This window comes from Leiobunum rupestre, chromosome 3 (genome assembly GCF_980474605.1).
Source record: "Leiobunum rupestre chromosome 3, qqLeiRupe1.1.hap1, whole genome shotgun sequence".
NCBI lineage: Eukaryota > Metazoa > Arthropoda > Arachnida > Opiliones > Sclerosomatidae > Leiobunum > Leiobunum rupestre.
This window is the reverse complement of record NC_143386.1, coordinates 16,013,274-16,035,515: the sequence shown is the minus strand read 5'-3', so window position 1 is coordinate 16,035,515 and position 22,242 is coordinate 16,013,274. Positions and strand designations below refer to the sequence as shown.

General features: G+C 35.0%; 1 protein-coding gene across 1 annotated transcript in view; it reads right to left on the bottom strand.

Annotated features, from left to right (window-relative positions):
* Positions 1 to 5,146: 5,146 nt before the first annotated feature.
* The window catches only part of LOC149949677 (arylsulfatase B-like), a 51,501-nt gene continuing 34,405 nt past the window's right edge, over positions 5,147 to 22,242 (bottom strand). The window contains exons 8-10 of the mRNA XM_090169452.1: positions 11,518 to 11,632; positions 9,274 to 9,416; positions 5,147 to 5,189 (exon numbers count right to left, since the gene is read on the bottom strand). Of these exons, the coding sequence (XP_090025578.1) occupies positions 5,176 to 5,189; positions 9,274 to 9,416; positions 11,518 to 11,632 (272 nt within the window). The 3' untranslated portion in view covers positions 5,147 to 5,175. The remainder of the gene's footprint in view (positions 5,190 to 9,273; positions 9,417 to 11,517; positions 11,633 to 22,242) is intronic.

Below are 22,242 nucleotides of genomic sequence, written 5' to 3'. Positions count from 1 at the left end.
AAAAGGGCTGAAATTTGACTGCACTATAACTTAATAAGGCTATAACGCGACTACAACAACAATGTAGTGGGGGTGAAATTTTAATTAAATGTCACTGCAATGTGACTGCAGATAAAAACAAGCGTTACTGCAAGGAAACGGTTATAAGGCGTTATTATATCTTTCATCTTTAGGACTGAAAGTATGTTGCAAAAATGGTATAAAAGATCTGCAAAAACACAACTCTTAACAGCTGAAAACCTTTTATATTAACTAAACTATAGATTTTAATTCAATGTCTTATAAACTGCAATTTGACTGTTTTACATTCACATTGCAGCCTCTAAATTTCCGTTAGGGTAGTTCCTTCTAATTTTATATGAAAACGTTTTTCTCTTTTACGTCACGAGACAGTGCTTAATTTCTGGTTTTTTTCTAATATGATTTCCGCGTGCGTCAGATACTCGGACGTTGTTCGCGAATAATTATCTCGCGCTGTTAGGAGTGCTTTTGGTTTTGTAACTATAAGTTTTAAATGAAACACCTCAAAAAATAAAAAAAACTTTAAAAGGAAGAGAAAACCATAAACTTCATTGTTTAGCAAAGCAAGTAGATCAACTTTTCACGTGGCTCACATAATTTTTGATGCGAAAAATTAGTTGTACAGAACAAACAAAGGACTATACTAAATTTACAAAATTATTGCACGACGGATACTTCATGGTTCAATATTTTATTAAAATTAAAGGTTTACGCTAGCTTTCGGGTCGAAACCCCTCTTCAGGCGTTCTGTTTACAATGTAAACAGAACGCCTGAAGAGGGGTTTCGACCCGAAAGCTAGCGTAAACCTTTAATTTTAATAAAATATTGAACCATGAAGTATCCGTCGTGCAATAATTTTGTAAATTTAGTATAGAACTTCCACCATGGTTATAAAATTAAATATTTATGATTAAACAAAGGACTATGTTAAAAAATCCCATTATACAAAATTAAATAAGTTATTAAATAAAATTTCAATGCGAATGTATGCGGCGCTATAATTATAGAAGAATGCTGCATTATAGATTGTCTCTAATTTCTTACAAACGATGATCACTTAAATGAGACGATAGTCCGACTAAACAAAATAGCTATACATTGGAATGCGATTTTAAACAAAACAATTCTTGATAACTACTTGCCATATGATAACTATGTTTTTATACAATGACAGATTCAGTGTGAAAAATATATCCAACCCCGTTCTAATTGAAGGTATTATAAAGCAAACTTGTAACAATGCGAAGCAGTGTAACGCTCTCATTAGAAATATGGAAAATTTTATTTTTAATAAACCAGTTGTACAAGAAAGAGGTTAGATTAACTAAACAAGAAAATCCCGATAATGTCGCAAAGCGTCGCGATGTGAATGCGACTCAAGAAGATTGATACAGAATGTGGTTACTTTATTTGAAATAATAAAATTAACCGATCAACTTTGATGAGGAAGCCCCTTAGGGCTAAGCAGAAAAGTATAAACAAAATCTGTCCAATTTTGATCTGAAAACCGATCACCCGTGAACAGAAAGTTTTGTTATATTGAGCATAATATCTGGCAATAGATATTACATAATCGAAAACTTTTAAATGTACGTTAAAAAGCAATGCTAAATTCTTCTCAAGGGAGTTGAAGGAGCTGAAAATTTTTAAATACAAAGGTTTCCCTGAAACTTTTCATTAAAAATTATTTTATTTCCAGATACAATTATTCGAATCGAAGAAATTCTTTGAATATGATGAATCTTCAATGAAAAGAATTAATTCATCATTGGTCGTTCACCTTTGGAATAGTATGACTAATCGTTTTAAAGCTGAAGTCGGAGAAAATTCAATACTTGAACGACTCATGATGGAAAATTGTCCCATCATATATTCAGAACTTAAACGGAGGAATGTAAAACAGGTTTAGCGGAGGGAAACTCATACAAGCATATGTAATATATTAACTTTTTAGTGTGCCTCTTAATAACATCTCCATAAAAGAATTGAAACAAGACCTTTAATTAGTCTTTTAAAAATGTTATGCTTATGTCGAGCAGAAATAATAATTTAAGCAAAACTACAGATATTAATTTGCAAGTCTTAGAAGTCCAATTTTTGAATATTTTATCTGTTCTGAAAATAAACCGGGTATTTCAATTTGATCGACCTTGGAATTTTTATCAAAAATGCTTTCCTCTATTCAGAAATTTTAGGCGCAAGATTATTTAAATAGATATACCTTATTTTGTAAATGCCAAAAAAAAAATATAAATTTCCATGATTTTCCAAAGAAATTGACTTATAGGAGGTATACAATTTTCAAGGATAATAATTACAAATTTGTTATATCTTAAACGGCTTATTTTTCACTTAAAAGCAAGCCCCAAACATTGTGAAACCTTGTGTGATATCTGCATTTTATAAAATACTGATTTGAAATGAAGTTGAAATGTTTTTTTACTTTTGAAATTAAAACCAAATCAAGTATGGTCGAATAGTTCTTCATTCTGCGATGAGGATCTTGGCACGATTAAACAAGTTGGCAAGCCAAAATATACCTCTCCTCGGAAGAATGGTCCCTAGTGGTATTAATTTCTCGACACGACCCCCAAAGATATCTCCGCAATTCAGAGTTATTTACGAAAAACGTATTCTCGGTTCAAACCCTGCCCGGTATAAAATTTTAATTTTAATTTAAATAATTGAGACGAAACAATCGAGTTTAATTTATTCAGAATATTATAAATTAAGAAGTTACAACAGTGAGTTAGACTTACTAAAACAATGCACAATTGAATTTAACCCTTTTTACAGTACATGTTTATCAGTTGAATATAATACGAAGCAAATTTTAATGAAAGAAACATCTACAGATGGTATTTGTATTTTTCTCGCTTACGAAATACTTGCCGCATCTTTAACGCTCATTTTATTTCAACACTCGTAGACTTCCAGTTGACGTTGTGACACATACCGCATGAAAAAGACCAATGCCGTCCAATTTCCAATATCATATAATGACTCGCACACCCAGGAAATCACTCAACATTCACGACCTACAACATAACAATAACGAAATATCCGGTGAGCGTTGACGAAAAAAAGGCCAACCAAACCAAACCTAACCGCAAATCAATCCGTTAACGCTCACCGTCACACGGTGGTTTTGCCAACCCTTCGAGGAACTGCGAACGCAGAGATCTCGAGAAACTGCGTACGCAGTGTTTACACTTTGCACCGAAAATGCGAACGCGTTCGCAGACCTGACAGACAGACCCACAGACCCACAGACAGACACGGTGATTGTATAACCCCTCCTAGGGGACTTTGTCCCCTCGGAGAGGTAAAAACCAAATTCAAAATAAACTACGGATCATATCGTGCTGCATGTCAACAGAAACGGTAACTTGCGTCTGTGATACGAGATGAAGCCCCACTGTAAAAAGTCAAGAGGGTTCATATCTGGCAATCTCTTAGTCAAATCCTTTGGTAGGCGAATTCGGTGTTTAGGTGTGGATCACTTTGGTGTGTTGGTACCATCAAACGACGTATTAAATCAGCCAATGAAATATACCTCTTCAAAATTAATAATATTTATTTATTTCTTTAAAGTCTACAATATATTTTTTTAATTTATGTGGTTAAATTTTTTCGTACAAATTTTTAAAAAATATCAAACACCTTATGGTAAAGAAAACAGAACGTCTTCCAAAGAAGAACTGAGGCGGCGTTCCCACGTTGGATAGCGACGGCTATGCGTTGAATGAGAAACGCGACCGAGCGTTTTTCACCCGTCAAATAGCGAATCTTCCGACCGATGGCATGAACCAAGCCAAGACCCTCCTTGCCAAATGAACCCAAGGTTTCGACTGCGACAGCGTAAAAAGTAAATTGGTTCTCGAGGCCGACATACTTTGCTCTCTTCCTCGATTCAGCCTGGGAAGCGGCCCAGAGAGGGGCTGACGAAAAAGATTCCAAATACGAAGGCGCGAGAGGGTCCGTGCAGGTAAAATCCCACACTAGTGATTTACCGCCGGCCCACGGCACCAGAGACATTTGCCGTCGTCCCTGGACAGACCTGGGGGTTCCAACACGGAAGGTAAACCAGCGGAAACTAGAGCACGCTTTAGAATTATATATATATATATATATATATATATATATATATATATATATATATATTTCGATGTGGAACTAAAATTCGATGAAGCTCTGTAAAGCCTGTACACTCTGAAAAACTTTATAGCTCGACTCTTTACTGAGTCTGGATTAACTCCTTGTTAAGTCCATATATGTCCGATGTATTTAACGTCACTCATTCTTAATCTCATTTTGGATTTGTTCAGTTTCAAATTGCATTGTCTTGCTCTTTCTAATTTAAGCGCTCTGAGATTTTCATCGTGATCTCAGGCAGCTTCATTTATTGTTATGAGATCATCAGTTATGTTTCGACACCTGTCAGGCCTTCAAGAACTTCGGGAGGTACTGATAAACTAAAAGGCATACGTTTACATTTCTATCTAAACGTCATTACCAAAAACATAAGTTAAGTTAAAAGGAACCTCCTATGGACGGCATTGCAAAGGATGATAAAATTAGTCGATAAATAGATTAGTCCATTATGAAAAGGGATAAAAAAGCTAAACTCTTTAAAAATTTTAAAAGTTACAAATAGCTCGTACCGATAGGTCTTCGTGGAAACCAAAAGACGCGAAACTCGGAACAAATAGATCTTCGAGTGCGAAATTAAATTAAATTAAATTAAATAGCCAGAAATTCCAACGGTAGACCGGTTTCATCCTATTTGGGACTCGTCAGTACCTAGCGGGAAGGCTAGCTTGCCCAACCCATAATGTTCCACCACAAAATACCACAGGGGATATGGGGAGATATTCATTCCAAGTAGCGTTATGGATTCCTGTTACGAGCTATTTGTACTTTCCTCGCTGATAACATCGAGTTCAACGTATTCGACATACTCGTTGTTCTGAACATTGCTTATGTCGTAAGGTCGAGAAGGGGCATCGCACCATCCCGGACTAAAAACATTTCCAAAATTCTTGGGGCTTCCCTTCGGATCAGTGGGAGGGTCGTCAGCGGGAACCATCGCTTCTGAATTCTTCAATAAGCTCTCTAACAATTGTTGGATGTTTCTTCGATATGCCGTAGTATTACAAAGGATCACCTGTAAAAAATTGCTTTGTTTTATTTAAGTGACACTTGTAAGGGAAGCCAATTCGGACCATTTATTGATAGAATCGGCAAAACCGTGCTGGAAAACTGGCTTACGACTATAACACCGAATAAAGAAACTAAGCCTAAATATTAAACATTTCAAGACGAGTTGCATAGCAACGGAAAGCCGAATAGGGGGAGAGTGGTGGAGATTATTATATACGTAAAGTACGGTATTGACGAGTCCCAAATAGGACGAAACCGGTCTACCGTTGGATTTTCTGGCTATTTAATTTAATTTAATTATTCACTCGAAGATCTATTTGGTCCGAGTTTCGCGTCTTTGTCGGCTCGAAGACCTATTGGTACGAGCTATTAGTAAGTTTTTAAATTTCTTCAAATTTGTTTAGGATTTAGCTATATTATCCCTTTTCATTATGGACTTATCTACTTATTCGCCAATTTTTTTATCCTTTACATTGCATTCCATAGGTGGTTCCTTAACTTAATTTGTTGATACGTTTTCTCCATATCTTGACAATCCAAGTAAGTGGTTTTGTGTTACGAGAAAAAAACAAGAGGGCGCTTAAACTTGTCTTTTGGCAGGGTTGCCGGAATCTGTTTTCGTTTTAATTTTTACAAGTAGATCTAAATTATTCTTCAACCTAACCATTTTTTCTTGTTTATATCGAAAGATTATCGTTTGAGTGTGTCAATCATTTCCGCGACAATAGAAAATCTCATTTACGCGACTTCCGAAAATTTGGGGAGGAACAAGACGCTAGCTATACTACAGGGTTGGCAAAATCCTTGTTTTTTTCAAAAAGAACAAAAACAATGTTTTTTATTGTTTTAAACAAGATTCGTTGTTTTTAACTGTTTTTAAATCAAACAATAAAAAACACATAATAAACAATAAAAAACTATGTTTAAAACACGTTTTAAACTATTCATTATACTTATGAATCAGACTCACGAGTAAACTCATTTAAAGAAATTTTACGTATCATTAAACGTATTATCATAAGTGACATAAGTGTGTCAATAAGATGAATTTTTCAATGATACCTTGTTTAACGAAAGTGACGTAAATGACGTCATTTTTTCCAGTGACGAAATTTACGTAATGTGTTTGCGAAGCGGCGTCTGCGGCGCGAGCATTAAAAATACCATATAGGGTACTTGAACGAAATTCGCGAGTCTTACGTTTCTTTGGTCTTTTTAGAACCAGCTCTAATTGAAGATTTTCTGTGGGAATGGCTCCTATTGGCACACTTAGGGTAATTATGCCACTTATGGTATTATAAATAAACTCACAGGGCGAAGAACCAAAGAGTACACGCTTATTTAAACGAGCCAAGAATTTCGCTAAGCGTTGTTGACCAACCATTGACGGCCTTAGTTTTTTCGATGGCCCATACAAATACTACCTAACCTGTAGTAGGATTTTTAATTTAGCTATCATCCTGGAATTTTCGGTCACATAGTAGAAAAGGGAAAATAGCTAGTTATCCAAACATGGTTTTTAGTTTTGGTTTATTGAAATGTGCACGTCTGCAGTCATAAATCATCACAAATAAACAATGTTATAAAAAATAAGAACTTAAATACCTCTATAATCTTAAAACTTCCATCACATCATAAAAGTTCTAAAAAATCGACCGAAATCCCTTAATTTTTATCTAGGAGTGCCGCCTAGTCGGTTTTAACCCGATCTGTCCAGACCGGCCGTGTTTCTTGTTACTTAAAACCGGCACAACCCGACTAAACAGCAACCCTATTTTTATCCCGTGCATAGATAGGGTCCCAAATAGATGTATATTGGCAGCTAAATACATTATATTTAAACAAAAAGACAAAATTCAATGCGTTCGTCGGATTTTTGCACTGGTAGGAAATTTATGAAATCATATCGAGCCCTTTCAGTCGCTCTTTTCAGAGAATCTTAAAATCCAACTACCCGTTATCAATACAATTTACCATTCTTAGAGCCTTGGAATGGTTTTTTCTACCTTTTCCCTCATATTGAATAACCAAAATCTTACAAAAAAAACAATGAAAATTTACCTTATAAAAAACATGTTTAAAACAGATAGTTTAAAACGTTTAAAACAAATTGTTGTTTGTTTAAAATATTTGTTTTAAACGTGTTTTAAACACTTGTATTAAACATTTTGTTTAAAACTTGCCAACCCTGCTACTCTCCGTATCGGTTGTGAAAAATGACTAAAGAAAAGGGCAAAGAGGATAGAGTAATGGCAGTGCTACGTTACACGACGTCACCCATGCTTTTTCCTATTCAAAAATAAATCGCGCCCACAAAGGCGGCCATGGCCAAAGTCACGGAGTGCTACTACTCTATAGTTAAAATAATAAGGCCCTCGCTTGAACCCCTTAACGTCCAGTCCAGTTGGGGTTTGGAACCCGCGGTGGTTCGGAAGCTGATTCCCACGCAACGAGACGCTTTGTTAACCACCGGCACCAAGGACCGAAAATGTTGTTGAAAAAAGACTTCCTTAACGCTTTCAATATGGCACGACGTTTACAATCAAATTCCAGAGCTGTACCTTTTCCTTCGGCAGTGTTACGAGTCACCGTCGCACTTGGCTTTCGGCGAGAATCTCATTGCTTTTGAACGCGGTGTCCAACAAGGGGACATTTTTGGCCCGGCCCTTTTTGTCTGCTTGTGTATACCATGGCGAGTTAAATCTTTGGTACATTGATGACTCTGCTTAAGGAGGTGATCCTCAAACCGTTTTGAGTTATTTAGTTCGATTAAAACACCTCTCGCTCGAGGCTGGCCTTGCCCTAAACCCGGCAAAGTGCGAGCTCTTAGTAATTAGCAACGATGATAAAGACGACATCTTCTTCAATTCTCTTTTCGAAGTCAAAGCACCTGGAATTACACACCTTTCTCGCTCGCATTACATATTATTGGCTGCCCCGCTATCAGACTAAGCCATTTCTACTTGCATGGTGTATTGGGCCAGGAGATCTCCAGTGAATTAACGAAGGGGTTGCACAAAATTAATTCTTTATCTTCTGATGCTATTATCATTTTCCTTTCGGTTCGTTGATTCTTTAAAAACTCGCGGTCATGTTGTACTTCGCATAGAGTGTCAGATTCAAAATGGGCGATGTCAAATAATTTGTCTAGTTCAACTGTAAATGCAATCTCGTGTTATTTCTGAGTTTCTGTATTTATTCCTTTATTTTTGTATAAGAAGCCATTTTGAGTGTACTTTTAAACTTTTTCAACGTAGTGGTTTTCTAATTTAACTAGAGTAAATTTGGTTTTTCAAACATCAAACAAACGCACGGACTTTTTATTTTGCAATAAAGTGTGAAATCTTAAAAGAACCTGATTTAAAGTGGGCAACTAATACATCCTACCAAATGCTTGCTTGTCCTAAATACCCAACAAAAAACATTGTCCGGCTGACGAGTAGAAGGCTTTGCAATAATTGACATAATGCTTGCTTGTCAAGTTGACTTGAAATTAACAATTTTACGGTAAAATTGAAAATTTCTGTCAAGAAGTCAGTCACCTTACCAAGGTTGTTGCTAAAATTATATAATTTTATGGTTTTACACTCTTAAAACAACCAAAAAATGAAGGTGCTCATCCAAAACATTAAAGAACAAAGTTGTTATAAAAGTTGTGATTAAAGGAAGAGAAATTACAGTTTACAGTCAACCGCTAACCATTGAGCACCGTCTTTCACTTGTTCTAGACGTTTCTTACTAGAAGTTGACGTTTTCGAACCACCCTATTATTCACTCAACGGGTTTGTAAGACCAACGTGATTTATTCCGACTGCTTATCAACGTTAAACGTTAAAAATGGAGCGAATTCAGATATTTTATGATTTAAGTGACGGCTTCATACTAAATTTCTGTTATTACGCATCACCTAAAATAAACCAGTAAAGGCTTCGTTCCAGGTCTAACAGAAATTAATAATATTTAAGTTGTATTGTTAAGTTAAGCTGGAAATTCAGTAATCGCTGTAGAAGAACAAGTTTCATTAGTTTGATATCATTTATTGATGGAGATGTCTATTATCTCTGCTATTGTTTAAAAGGTATACTTACATCGAAGATTGAAAAGTTGTAAGGCACTTTCTGAAGGTACGTTTAAAACACTTTCAATTTTCTTTGTATAATTGGATGTTGGAGGAGGGTACCATCCATTCGGATCGCCAGCATCACCAAGTATCAATTTGTAATCACCTATCCTAAGAAATGATAATTTAAAATTCAGACACAAGGCTACTCGTACCAAATTAATACAACAAATTTATATTCATACTTTTCTAAAATAAATTTTAAATTGTTTTACTTAAGTCAGTTCTCCCGATATTTCTTTATTCTATATTATTAGTTATTCATTTTTTAAATGAATTAACATTTTTGGTGAGCTTGATTAGACTCAAGAAGCTGTTTTTTTTGCGTTCACAAGTTAAGTGCGTGAGGGTTAGCTGTTCCGAAGCGTACCACCCATGCGTGATCTTTATTTTTAGAACTCTTGTTTTCCTTGCTAGAAGTCTTTTTGAATGAGACCTTAGTACTTTATTTCCTGATCAATTCGCACATTTATGGAATACAACTAGTTTTATCATAATAAATATAACGACTTAACGCATCTAAAGTAACTAGCTATGTGCAGTCGGTTAATTTAAGTAAGTATCAAAATATTGCCTTATAAAAAGCGACTCAAATTTAAACTCTGTTGAAATTTTGATCTGAAAAACCATCCATTCGGATCACCAGCATCACCAAGTATCAATTTGTAATCACCTATCCTAAGAGAGGATAATTTAAAATTAGACACAAGGCTCCGCGTACCATATTCAATACAATAAATTTAAATTTAAACTATTCTAAAATAAATTAAGAATTGTTTTACTTAAGTCAGTTCTCCCCCGCGCTAGAATTATTTTCGAATAAGACCTTAGTACTTTATTTCTCGATCAATTCGCACATTTATGGAATACAACTAATTTTATCATAATAAATATAACGAAAAACGCATCTACAGTAATCTGTTGTCTTTTTAAATCAGATATTGTGAGGTACCAATAACCGACTACTCTTAGGAAGCACTTTAGTTCTAAATTGTTTTGTATTTTCTCATAGCTCTTAAGAAATGCATCTCATTAAGCAAACTTCAACCTTAACAGCAACATTAATTGAAAATATTAAAACTCAATCGAAGTATGTTTAAAGGAAAATTAAAATAATCGTGCCAGAAACTTGCTATGCGCAGTTGGTTGATTTAAGTAGTTATGATAATATCGCTTTATAAAAAGCGACTGAATTTTAAACTCTGTTAAAATTTTTATCTGAAAAAACTTTTTTACAACAAGCAATATGGGTTAATTCAGAGATGTTGATTTTTCTGGGAATAAGCTGTACGTACCTGGACGCCTATTCTGCTCGACTCGTTAGGCTTTTGAACAACAAAAAAGTCGTTTAAAAAAAATTTGTCGCTAAAAGATAAAAATGGAATTCTACTCCATCGTTAAATTTTTTCTCGTTAGGTAACTACAAGAATTTATCGTTCAGTGAACGACATGGTCTGATGGTGTAGTTAAGATCTCACCTACCAATATTATCAATAAAATGGCGGAAGCAGTAAACGAATTGCAAAAATTTAAGATTAGCTGAAATAGCTGATAGGTTAGGTCATCGAGATATAAGAAAACAAAGAGTGATAAGAGATTAATCACAAGCTTTCAAATTAAATGACATTTTTTGTGGACCACTTCCATCACTGTTTAGCGTGTTAGCTAATGTTTCCTACATTAAGCCTTTTTTTGTTTGTGAACGTTTGCGTTTGTTTTGATGATAAAAACTCCGGATTACTACTCATATAATTCACCAATATTTCTCATTGTTTATCCGATATTTTCCCCGACCGTTTCCCATTGTTAGTGGCCATTTTAATTTAAATTATGAAATTAACCCTAAAACACGACAATATGAAGCCAACAATAACCACGTGTGACGCAGAGTGTGCAATTTGGGTTTTTCCCCAGCTGACCGGCAGCAGCTGATCGCAAAACCCTTTGCAACGGACGTCGTGATTGACAAAATTCATAGGAGGAATTTTTGGTTTAAAATCTCCGTCGTTCATACCATTGAACGACTGATCTAGTAACTACATCGCCGAATAAGAGGAGTAGAATACCTATTTCCAAAATTCAGAACGATTGTAGTTAGGGAGTGGTCGCTCAGCCCGTCGACAAAAAATGTATCGTTCGCTGACCGATTTCTGTAGAATAGGCCTCCTGTTTTAAGACGGTTCGTTTCTTTCTTAAAAAATCAACGACTTACCTTATGGCTCCATGTCGAACTGGCTCGTCAAAAATATTGTAAACGATGCTATTCCGTATATGCGACGTGTTCTCAGAAATTGACTTCCATTGGTCAACTCCACTGACTTTTTTTTCTAAGTAAATTTACTTGCGTTACATAATATGAAAATTTGTGCGTAATTATTTAAAACCAAAATAAGGTAGTTTTAAAACATTAAGGGAATAAGTTTATAAATTATAAATATTATTTGAATTCAGTGGTTTAAACTCCTTTAAATGAATAAATTGTGGTTTTTAACCAATCAATTTATTGCCTCTCCTTAATTGAAATATTTGACAGAAGTATTCAGGTAACCAGGTTATATTGTCCAAAAACAGAATTTGACCAAATTACCCAGAAAAATGGTTGTTAACTTCTGTTCATTATTTACAATATATTTTGAACATGAATTGTGACTATTATTAACTTATTGTGAGTTAATTTGGTACAAACCTTGACTTCCTCCAGCTAATCTAATGAGTGTGGGAAACCAGTCTACAATATGAATTAAGCTGTAAAATTAGGGATAAACATTTTCAATAAAAATAGTAGTAAAAACCAAGAAATGTAACGAATATATTGCTTTAGCATTCAGCTAGGGAAAAAACCAGAAACCACCTTAGGATAAGTCATCAAGCAATTTGAATACATTCCAGAAACATATCAATAATAAACAGATAATATATTTGCCACTTAAATATATCCTGCTATTCTCAATAATAACACTTATGCGTGTTAAGTTTTAATTGTACAGAAACAGTATCGGGATTATCGGTTTTAAACCAATTAGAATAGATCATATTTTCAAAACTATTAATTTTAATTATAATATCTTATTTAACGATAAAAGATATCTTAGGAGTATTTATATTCAAAAATACATTTTCTACCACATTCACTCTTTTTGCATTATTAACTAAAAACGTTTTTGACGACAGTTACAAACCTGCAGTGGCGCGTGCACAGCCTGGAAAGGTAAATACATAAACGCTGGCCGTTGAGGGTCTAATTCTGAAATGCGTTCTATGGCCGCATCCGCAAATAGTTTCTAATAAAGAAATAAAATGGATTATTCCTTCAAAATTGGTCCAAAAAAATCAAACTTAATGCAAAAGTTAATAAATATTAAAATTAGAGTAATAGATGAACATTTGAAAAAAAAAATTATTTTGTATTCGGATACATATTAATCGCAGAATATTTTTATTTTTTATTTATAAATTTTAAGAAATGCCCTATTTTGCATTAAGATGTAGTAACATTCACGTGTCTTACGGTCGAATAGGTGCCATTATACCCGGGTTCAGGGGATGTGTTGTTTCTTAAATCCAGATAACGCTTCTTCGGAATGTTGCTTACTGTCAAATAAAGTATCTTTTTATCTTTTGTTCCGAATAAACTTCGAAAACTTGTTCAAATTAAAAGTAGCGTTGGAAAAACTAAATTCCAGAATCTGCTCAAACAGAACATGGAGGACACTCACGAAAGAAGAGGAATGAGACATGATCTTGTTTAAATAAAGTTGGCCTTTAGCCCTGCCATACATTGCCAAGTGTACTCGCTTGAGCATGTTCTGTAACTTAGATATACCTTGCCATTTTATTTTGCTTTGTAAAACCATTGTATTTAAAGTTTAAATTTTAATAAGCTTTTTAAAACCTTTCTATTAAGGTTAAAATTTTCGCGTAGTCATTGAAAAATGTGTGTCACGCTATGAATGCATTATGAAAGTTGCAGAATCTGCTCAAGTAGGCACGTACCTAAGTTGAAAATATTTGTGCCTACTTCAAGGCTATTAGTAGATACTTTTAACTAACCTTATTAAAGGCTATTAAATGCCATTTTAAAAACTTTTAGTATTTAATCTTTTCAAAATGCCTTTTTCAAGGCTAATAGTTGATCATACTTTTTCAAACAGCCTTTTCCAAACACAAAGCTATTAGCTTATTTAAAAAAATTATCTTTTTATCGAACACGGATATTTGAAGTGATTCAAATCAACACCACAAATTTTATATCGCGGGCTCAAAAACGCTAAAAATGGAAGAAAGAAGATAGCTTAGTTAGCAATCAGAAAAGCGCAATGGAATGTTGTCTGCACTCGTCTGAAATGAAAATATAGGGAATATCGTTGAAATTTTAGAACTATTGAAACGGAAACGTCTTGATTGTGCGAGAGTATGCCAAATAATTCCAAATTTAATATTAGTGTTAGTTTAGCATGGAAAACCATTGTCCAAGAAGTTAATGAACCCGGTGGCTTTTACTCTGTTATTGACTATATAATTCGTGATTATGCAGGTGTAGAGCAATTAAGTGTTTGCGTTCGGTATACTAGAAAAGAAATGGCCATCGTAGAGAGATTTTTAGGGTACACAGATTTGCATAAGTTTGATTCTGAAAACATCCGCTTAGAAATTAAAAACCTTCTAATGCAAAGCGGTTTATAAATTGGAAATTGTGTTGCGCAAACGTAGGATGGGGCTACTGTAATGAGCGGACACGTATCAGGTGTTAAAGTTACAATAGCAGCGGCAGTAGGTGGTTAAATATAGTTTTGGTTAATTGCTGCTCTAATATATTGGCAATGAGGGAATTACTTGGTTTAGTTCAAGCAATCAACAATTTCCAAAGCAATTCAGTTATTAGAAAGGAATTTTTTAGGGAAACCCAGAAAGAGCTGGGCTTTGACGTCATCCTTAAAATGCCTCAAAGCTGCGAGACAAGATGGTGGAGCAAAAAGAGATAATTCATTATTTTAAAAATAGGTTCAATCGGGTGTTCTAGAATCCGAAAGTTTGGTTGGAAAAGGTAAACCTGAGGAAGCAGCTGAATGTCGAGGATATATTTCTCAATAACAGAATTTTAACAACTTAATTTTGATTGTTGCTTTAGATGAAGTTTTAGGTGTTACAAATTCGCTGTCAGAATTCTTACAAGGTTCAAAAGTTGTTTATACGGGAGCCGCTGCCATTTACTCAGCTACTGTAACTACCTTAGAGGAAATTAGGAACTCTGAATGATTCGACTCAATTTGAGAAGAAGCTACAAAGTTGGCATAATCATTTTTTATCCTAGTACCGGATCGCAACAGTGAACCTTATGCTTTAAGGAAACGAAAAATAATACCCAGCAAAAGACTAAGGCATAGGGAGATCACATACACGATGGGAAGTAGAGAAACGGAAGAAAATGCCCTAAATAATCAGTTGATATCCACCTATTACCAAGAAATCGATAAAATTCTATCGGAAATGAAGACTCGAATTTAATTGCTACTGATCCAGAGTCAGGAACTTTCGTAACGAAAACGGCATTCTAACCCATTGCCAAACATAGAGCCGGTTTAACATTGACCTAGATTCCTTAAAGGGTCAACTTAAAATAGGTAGAAATTTGATTAAATCTAATAATATAAAAAGCGTAACCGAGTGCTTTAATTATTTGATGACAATGGACAATGGATTTCCGGTCCTAGCCAAGTACTTTAAACTAGTTTTGTGCATTCCCGTGGCAATACCATTTCCGATAGGAGTTTCAGTCCTTCGTTTAGATTTAAAACTTCTATTATTGAACGGTTCGTCATAAGAACTCGCGAGATCTTAAAATATCATTTAATTTAAATTAAAAATATAAAGGTGGGGTGCCTCAAAAACAAATAGTGCCTTCTCGGGAAAATATCCTGGTGGCGCTACTGTGGACACTCACAAAAAGAGTGGAATGTAACATGATCTCGTTTAACTAAAGTTGGCCTTTAGTGCTTCAGTGTCATGGTGTAGCTTGAGCAGGTTCTACAACCTTTGCATTTTCTTTTTAAAACCATTCTATTTTATATTGAAATTTTCTTTTGCTTTTGAAATCCATTCTATTTCATGTTGAAATTTTCTTTTGATTTTGAAAACCATTCTATTTGAAATTTAAATGTTATTGGTCTTTTAAAAACCATTCTATTTGAAGTAAACATTTTCGAGTAGACATTTACAAAGGTGTGTCACGCTAAGAATGCATTAGAAAAGTTATAATAATAATAATCAGCTAGGATAATACCCAAGGCACCACCTTAGGCCTAAGTCATCAAGCGACTTTTAAAGTTTAGTGTTACAATGTTGTTTAAGAGATATTTTACTTAAAGAATTGACCCATAAAATCGTTTGGGCAGTAATTTAAATAAAAAATTATTTTTCTTTTAAGCCTCAATTTTTAGAAAAATCTATTTTTAAAATTTAAAAAGAGAGACACGTGTTAAAGAAAATATTAAAAATTTAAATGGTTATAGAAAGCCCACAATAGCTGAACTGATCTTTCGACTCGTAGGTCTCCGTCGATTCTCTGACAAACTATAACAGATAGCCGATCGTGGTTGGAAGCACAATTATTGCTAATTTTGGTTAATGGTATTAAGTGAGCGATTGAAAATTATAAAAATTGGATATAAAATGTTTTTGTCTAAATATATTTGCATACAACACTTATAATGTAATGCTTAATAACTGTTTCGTTTCACATGGAAATACACTGTTTAAAATTGAAAAGGAACCATACAATTCAATGAATCAGACCGTTCGTTGAAATACTCTGGTAAATCGTGTTGGTAATGATCCTCGGCTCCGTTGTAATATCCGAAAAACGTGTCGAAACCCCTGAAAGTTGGTGTGAATCTCCAGTCCAAGTAACCCAAATGCCACCTGCAAAAAATTCAAGTAAACCATTAAAAACAATTTGACTGGTATTCACAAGTCAAATAAATAGAATAGATAAAGAAATAACTACGGTATTCATATACGTGACTTACAAAATCTTTAATCTCAAAAACTTACTTATTTAAAGGGTTATCTTAAAAATATTTTGTATCAAAAACATACTTATTTAAAAGGTAATCTTAAAAATATTTTAGAATTTAAAAAACTAAATCGTACCCTGAAGATGCAATATCTATTAATATCAAAGTTACCGGTATTTTTCTTTAAATTTGAAATAAAATTTATTTAAAAAATAAATCATGGGGGGCCTAATGGTCTTTTGCCAATATCGATCACAACTTTGAACATATTCGATCTTCAAATTGCTATATTTGACCTTCAAATGAAATAATATTCTAACATGTGATAATAAATGTGTATAAGCAAACAACAAGCACAATAAAGGTCATATCAATCTGCAAAATTTCTGTGCAATCCTTAAAAGGCACGTACTTTCCAATAATGTGGGTTAAGTAACCAAGTTGTCGCAACCGTTCTGGCAAAGTTGTGAGTTTTAAAGAAAGTCCCGTTGGAGTCAACCGTTGAAGGTTTTTATTCTGAAATATTTAACATGTAGTATTTAAAATTATTATTTCTGAAGTTTGTGTCTGTCTGTCTGGCTGTCAAACCCGCTATGACCTTAGAGCTTGCTAACTTTCTATAATTGTTCCCAATTTACAAAAAAAAAATATGATCGCTTTCTTTTTTAATCTACTAATTAAACTCTTGCTCCTGTGGTCCCAAATTTCAACCAACGAAATGGTCGAGTAGCTAACCACTTGCTGTATTCGGTGTACACATTGTCTTAAATTATAACGTAATCACTACGTAATCACTTTATTTAGGGTCCTCAGTTCTTATCACAGTGATGAATTTTTAATCGCTGTACTCGTTCTGTAATTGCTGAAATTGAGTTGTTATTGCTGTTCTCTTCCGGTAATCACTGAAATTTATTTGTTATTGCTGTACTATTCCTGTAATCACTGTAATTGATTTGTAATCGCTGTTTTATCGCCGTAATCAATATAAAAACGCACTATGATTACTGCAGTCGGGGTATCTTCGGTATTCACTCTGTTATCGCATCGAATTATCAACATAATTGCAAAAATTATTTTGTAATCATTTAGTATAGTTTTTTATTGTTTTACTTCCTTACGACACTTCCTTATAGCTGTAATCTTTCTTACTTTCTAATAGATGTAATTTTGTAACTGCTGTTACTACTTGACTCGCTATGAAATCAAACTGAAATAATCGAACTCTTCCTCACTAATCATAGTCGGAGTTGTATTTTAAGATATCAGTTTTTTAAATATTTAAATAAAGTAGGATGCACGAAGACAACCGTTTTGTTTTGTGCGTTTGGACAAATAAACAGCAAAATATATTATATTTATTGTATTTTAACGAAGAAAGGTAAAGTAAGGTAAAGCTAGGTTAGGAAAAGAGAAGTCAGCTTTTGATAGGCCATCGCAGGAGCCGTAGATCACTCATTCCCCAAAATGAGCTAACTTTCTGTACCTTTGTCTAGGCAGGCATTGCTCGTTCGGTATCCTACTTTACTGAAGTAATCATAAGATGGAGTAGCGGTAAATATTCTTTAATTGTTCAAATTATTAAAATTGAAGTCAAAAATTACATTTGCGATACAGGGCTTCGAACTACATATACCCTATCCTGTGAGAGAACTGTAATAATTTCGTATTAGCTGAAATCTTTCCGAAATCGCAGTTATATTGCACAATCCCCGTAATCATTTCTAGTATATACAGGGTGTCCACTAAAAAATGAACCAGGGCGAATATCTCAAAATCTGTTTTAGGTACGATTTTGAAATTTTCAAATCGAATACAAAATGTAGGGGGAAACCTACTGCGAAAATGTCGATGACCTTGAACCATGTCTTCAAGGTCATCCAAAAACTAACTCGAGAACCGTAAGTGGTAGAAAGTTGGTTCCAATTAGAAAAGTGTTCCACGTGACTTTTTAAGTACACGTAGGTTTAACCTGATCGGATTTGAGCAATAGGAAGCCGAGAAATGCTAGATGAAAAACAAGAAGGTCGTTAAGTTGATAACGTGTCGAAAGTGAGGTTCGGGAGCTGATAACTCTAAAGATACTCGTGTTAGAGTACTGAAATTTGCTAAACATCCTCATCAGGATCGAGGGTCATTAGTTTAAAAATTTCAATGACCTTGAACCATGTCTTCAAGGTCATCCAATAACTAACTCGAGAACCGTAAGTGTTAGAAAGTTGGATTCAATTAGAAAAGTGTTCCATGTCACATTGAAGGTCTAATTAGCTTTGATTCGATCGAATTTGACCAATAGGAAGTCAAGGAACTGTTTTTCAAAATCACAAATGTCGTTAAAATGAAAATTGAAAGAAAACGCACATAACTCGAAACCAATTCGTGTTACAACGAAATTTGCTAGACAAACTCATTATGGTGGGAGTTTTTCAAGTTTGTAAAATTGGATGACCTTGAAGACGTGGTTTAAGGTGTGAAAATATTATCTGGCGATCCACTGGGTCTAGAAACTAGTCTTCAATAGGAAATTTGCTAATCACCACTTTCTCATCAAAGTAGTTTTGAACCATGTCTTCAAAGACATTCAAAAATGACCTTGAGAAATACCTTGAAACTTAATCAGCTTAAACCACGTCTTCAAGGTCAATTTGAAAAACAGTTCCTCGACTTCCTTTTGGTCAAATTCGATCGAATCAAAGCTCATTAGACCTAAAATGGGGCGTGGAACACCTTTCTAATTTGAACCAACTTTCTAACACTTACTGTTCTCGCGTTAGTTTTGGGATGAACTTGAAGACATGGTTCTAGGTCATTTAAATTTTTCCACTAAAGACCCTTAATCCTGATGAGGATGTGTAGCAAATTTCAGTAATCTAACACGAGTATCTTTAGAGTTATAAGCTCCCGAACCTCGCTTTCGACACGTTATCAACTTAACGACCTTCTTGTTTTTCATCTAGCATTTCTCGGCTTCCTATTGGTCAAATCCGACCAGGTCAAACCTACTTGTACTTAAACAGTCACGTGGAACATCTTTCTAATTGGAACCAACTTTCTAACACTTACGGTTCTCAAGTTAGTTTTTGGGTGACCTTGAAGACATGGTTCAAGGTCATCGACATTTTCGCATTAGGTTACCCCCTACATCTTGTATACGACTTGAAAATTTCAAAATCGTACCTAAAACAGATTTTGAGATATTCGCCCTGGTTCATTTTTATAGTGGACACCCTGTATAATCGATCCGTTATATCTGTAATCGATCCGTTATATCTGTAATCGATCCGTAATAATTTTCTAATATCTGTACTCGTCGCGTGATCTGTGTACCCTCTGTTCTCGTCACGTGATCTATGTAATCTCTGTACTCGTCGCGTTACTTATGTACTCACCGTAATCAGTTTCGTTATCACTGTACTCACCGTAATCACTTGCGAAGTCACTGATTACGTAATTGGTGTACAAAAAAATAAGAAGCTGTTAGTCCCTCGGGAATTGTTGACCATAAATATCTATGTTGATAACCGTAGACCATATAAGACGCTTTTTAATTTATATATTTGTTTTATGCGTACCAATGCATTTAACCATATGAAGCGTTGTTTTTAGTCTTAAATTCGCCGATTCTTCTTCAATAAATGTATTGAACTTTAGTTTCCAAAAAAAATTGACTTTATGAATTCTTTTATATGTTCCAACTAAATGCCCCTATAATTGGGATCCAGATTCAGATTAACTCTCAAAAGTTTAACGAGGAGATTATTTTGTCATTTTACTGTATGGATTTGGGACCCGGGACCTTTGGTGTTCTAAATTTCACCAAATCAGAAAGCGACCGAATTTGCGGTTTTAAGAACAAATTTTTGAAATTGCCTTTATTTGAAAATTAATTTCAAACAAAAATCTGCTAAATAGCAATAACATTATCGTTAAACCCAGGTCCGTATCACACGAGCCAACCTCTATTGAAGTTTAATTAAAAAATAAAAAGGTTGAGTAGTAGGCTAAAAAAACAATAGTGAGAGCGCATGGTGATAAATTGTTTGGAATTGGTATACAGCTCTGAAAATTGAAATACACGCGCATTGAACTATACTCTCGACTACCTAATTTTGGTTTTTCAAAAAAACCTATTTAATAAAATTTTATAAGCAAAACACCAGCTTGTTGCCGAGGACGCGCGCATCTTCGTTTACACTGTTTTTAAAATTACAATTGTACCTTGCACCGCATCTCAACAACTTTAGGAATAAAATATGGTAAATCGCGTGTAACTCGGGTGGTAAAATTATGGATTTTTTAATGGTTATACGTGTCACAGTGCTACTTAAAACTTGATAGGGAACCACATCGATATATTTTTTTACTTGACGTTTTTTACAATTTTTCTTTTTCTCTATACGGAAAAATGGTAAATCGCGTTTAACTCTGGTGGTAATAGGTGGTTAAATTATGAAATTTTTTAAAAACACAATTAAATGAAGATGCGCGCGTCCTCGGCAACAAGCGAGTTTTTTTGCTATAAAAGTTTTTCCAGTAGGTTTTAGGCACGTGTATACCAATTTTCAGAGCTGTATACCAATTCCGAACAATTCGGGTGTTTTTTGTAACCATGCGCCCTCACTACAAGAGTTACCACAAAGGTAGGATCATAAAATTATTTAATATACATAAGTCGATTAATTATGGGTGAACCGAAATAATACCAGGCGTTGCAATTTTTATATTTTCTTCGTTAATTTTAAAATAAGCAGTCCAGTTGTAGTATATGATTGAGGGGTTTGGCGTTAAATTCTGGGAAAATAAAAATCTCCATCAAACCAGCTAATATAATAAAATATGCTTAACGAGTACTTCTTTCTTAGAGCAACGTTTTAAATTTTCCTAATTCTGTTTAAAGCAATAGAATACTAATATTGCTAGCCCTAGTTATTTGATACATTTTCTAATTAACCAAACAAAGCTTACCTGTCTTCCAATTCGATAAGGGTAGTATCCCGTCATCAGAGCTGATCTGGAACTAAAACAATATACGTGGTATTCTTTAACTAAAGTGTTCAAATGGCAGTTAGCAAAACACTTAATAATATAAAAGTGACCGTTAGAACTCTTTGAGAGCACTGCAGAATGAACTTTTCGAAACTTCTACGAAACAAAACGACAGTGTGTCAGAATTTATAGCCCGGTGTACCTAGTAACAGAGACCATACCACCGGAGGCCTATCGCCATAGTGCCCTACGCCAGCGTCCTCAAGCCCGGACAGGTGAAAAATCCAGCATGGGTAGCAGAACCCTACTACTGATGGTCGCACCTTTGATGCAAGCCACTCAACCCAGCAGAAGGTGCAGCAATGGGTGGACCAATCCCCACTTCGCACACAGCAGTGGGATTAAGAATGGATGCTATAGCAACTCCAGCCGACACCCTACCTACGGAGGTAAGGAGTCAAACCCTTTGGAGGGAGCTCCTAAAGGGGAACGACGAGCACACAGCAGCCCAAGTAACCCGGCACAGCTGGCACCGGAGATCCCGGTGGGCCCCAAAAGGCCGGGAAACAGGACCGCCGTGCCCGCATATGGAGGCCCGCCGCCCCACAGCAGGCTACCCAATCCTCCGAGGCGGCCAGTTTGCCTGGACCCTCTCCGTTAACCTGAACCGAAGTTCAGTATCCAGCCCAAACCTGACCGAAGTTGGAGGTGGAGATAGGACCATTTGATCAGAGCTAACATCTCCCAGTGCGCCACCGCCCTTATGGGTTACAAGAGCCGGACCCCGACTCCCCGGTTAAGCCACCAGTTATTGCATACTCTAACCCATTTAGGGCCCAAACAAAACGAGAGTAAAATTGTAAACTTCCTAAGGTTAAGCGTTTAACCTTTTATTTAACAGCGCTATAATAGTTATACGGACATGTTAATTGAAGTGCCAC